General features: G+C 33.8%; 1 protein-coding gene across 1 annotated transcript; it reads left to right on the forward strand.

Annotated features, from left to right (window-relative positions):
• Positions 1-530: 530 nt before the first annotated feature.
• On the forward strand, positions 531-1,622 carry LOC126696590 (zinc finger BED domain-containing protein RICESLEEPER 2-like). The gene is made up of 2 exons (XM_050393298.1): positions 531-880; positions 971-1,622. Exons 1-2 carry the CDS (start codon positions 531-533, stop codon positions 1,620-1,622), a joined length of 1,002 nt encoding a protein of 333 aa, XP_050249255.1.
• Positions 1,623-2,286: the final 664 nt, after the last annotated feature.

Below are 2,286 nucleotides of genomic sequence, written 5' to 3' on the forward strand. Positions count from 1 at the left end.
CTTAGGATCACCATTAAACAACGAGTAAGTGTTTGAATTTGTAGTTAATCATGTTTAATTATGATTGCATTGATAGAATTTGTGAATCTGTGTAATTATGAATTTGTGCCTATTAATCAATGAGTATGTGTAATAATAAATTTGTGATAATTTGTTTTGATTCTAACTCCCAAACTTTTGAACCAATTAGGAATCTGAAATCCCCGACGGTGGACTTAGTGGGAGAAGACTTAGAGGTAGAGGAACAAGAAGGGACATAGGGAGAGCAAGAGCCTACAAATGAGGACTTGGATACAAGTAGAAAAAGAAAGACTACCTCAAATGTTTGGTCTCATTTTACAAGGAAGAAAGTTTATGGAAAAGTTAAAGCTCAATGCCATCATTGTAACAAACTTTACTTGAGTGAGTCTAGCCAAGGTACAACTCATTTGCGTAATCATTTAGCAAGATGTCCACGGATGAAATTTAAAGAGATAAGGGATATGTGACAACAAGTCTTAATTAAACAACAAAATAAGGTGGATGGAACCATGAGTTTGAATACTTACCAATTTGATCAAGTTAGAGTGAGAAATAAGCTTGCTCGTATGGTCATCCTACATGAATATCCCCTTTCAATGATTGACCATATTGGGTTTAAAGAATTTGTGGCTGATCTTCAACCTATGTTTAATCTTGTCACAAGAAATACTTTGAAGAGTGACATTCTTAAAATCTATGATAATGAGAGGGAGAAAGCTTTGAAGATGACAGACAAGAATGGAAGTAGGATGGCAATTACAACTGATATGTGGACTTCAAGTAACAAAAAGAGAGGGTTTATGGTCATTACTGCTCATTTTATTGATCATACTTGGACGTTGCAAAGCCGGGTTCTAAGGTAATTTTTTTATCTATAAATTGAATGTTAAAGACTTTACATTTAGAATGTTTATTGAGTTATGTTATAATTATTCATATTATTTTCTAGGTTTGTTTATGTTCCTTCTCCACATACGAAAGATGTCCTTGCTGAAGTCCTTGTTGATTGTTTTTTAGAGTGGAACATTGATAGGAAGTTGTCTATAAAAACTGTTGATAATTGTAGTACTAATGATGCCATGATTAGACTTCTTTTGAATAAGCTTGATACTAGTTCTCTTATGTTGGGTGGGTCTATGTTGCATATGAGGTGTGCTGCACATATTTTGAATTTGATTGTTCAAGATGGGTTGTCTCTTATTGGTGATGGTATTGAAAGGATTCGTAATAGTGTGATTTATTGGACTGGATCACCAAAACGAAAGCAGAAATTTGAAGAAAATGCACGTCAATTGCGTGTTCAATGCACCAAAGAGTTAGTTTTAGATTATAAAACTCGTTGGAATTCAACTTACTTAATGCTTTCTACTGCATTGATTTATAAAGATGTTTTCTCACGTTTGGCTAAACGTGAAATATCTTATACTTGTTTACCATATGATTATGATTGGGAATTAGCCAAAGATATTTGTGGGAGGTTGGAGTTGTTTCATAGTGCGACTAAGTTTTTCTCTGGTCGTAAGTACCCCACAACTAATATATATCTTAATTTGGTGTATGAGTTGAAAATTGCATTGAATTTGGAGTATGTCTTCAAATGAGATGATAAGTACGATGGCAGAAAGCATGCTTGCTAAATTTAATTCTTATTGGGCTAATGTTAACGTTGTTATGGCTATTGCTATTATCTTAGATCCAAGATATAAGATGAAGTTATTAGAATTTTATTATCCTAACATTTATGGTGATAATTATGATTTGGAGATTGAAAAAATTAAGAATTTTTGTTATGATTTGCTTGATGAGTATGGAGATATAAATGAGTCCTCTGTAGATAATGAAGGAACTTCTCATATTCCTGCTAGTACTTCAAGCCCTGTGGCACAAATGAAATTTAGGTTGAGTGGGGCAATGTCATCTTTTGATTTGTTTGTGAACAATAGTTCAAGTAGTTCAAAGAAACATGGGAGTGCTAGAATGGAATTTGATTATTTCATTAATGAGGGAGTGTTGAAGAGGAGTGAAGATTTTGATATTTTGGGATGGTGGAAAAGTAATGGTCTCAAGTATCCTACTTTACAAAGGATTGCAAGAAATATTTTAGTCATTCCTGTCACAACTGTTGCTTCAGAATCGGCCTTTAGCACCAGTGGGAGACTTTTAAGTCCATACCATAGTAGGCTACATCCCAAGACTATAGAGACAATGATGTGTGCTCAGAATTGGTTATGGAGTGAAATCAACGGTTAGCAATTGTCTAATTTC

This window comes from Quercus robur, chromosome 8 (genome assembly GCF_932294415.1).
Source record: "Quercus robur chromosome 8, dhQueRobu3.1, whole genome shotgun sequence".
NCBI classification, from domain to species: Eukaryota; Viridiplantae; Streptophyta; class Magnoliopsida; order Fagales; family Fagaceae; genus Quercus; species Quercus robur.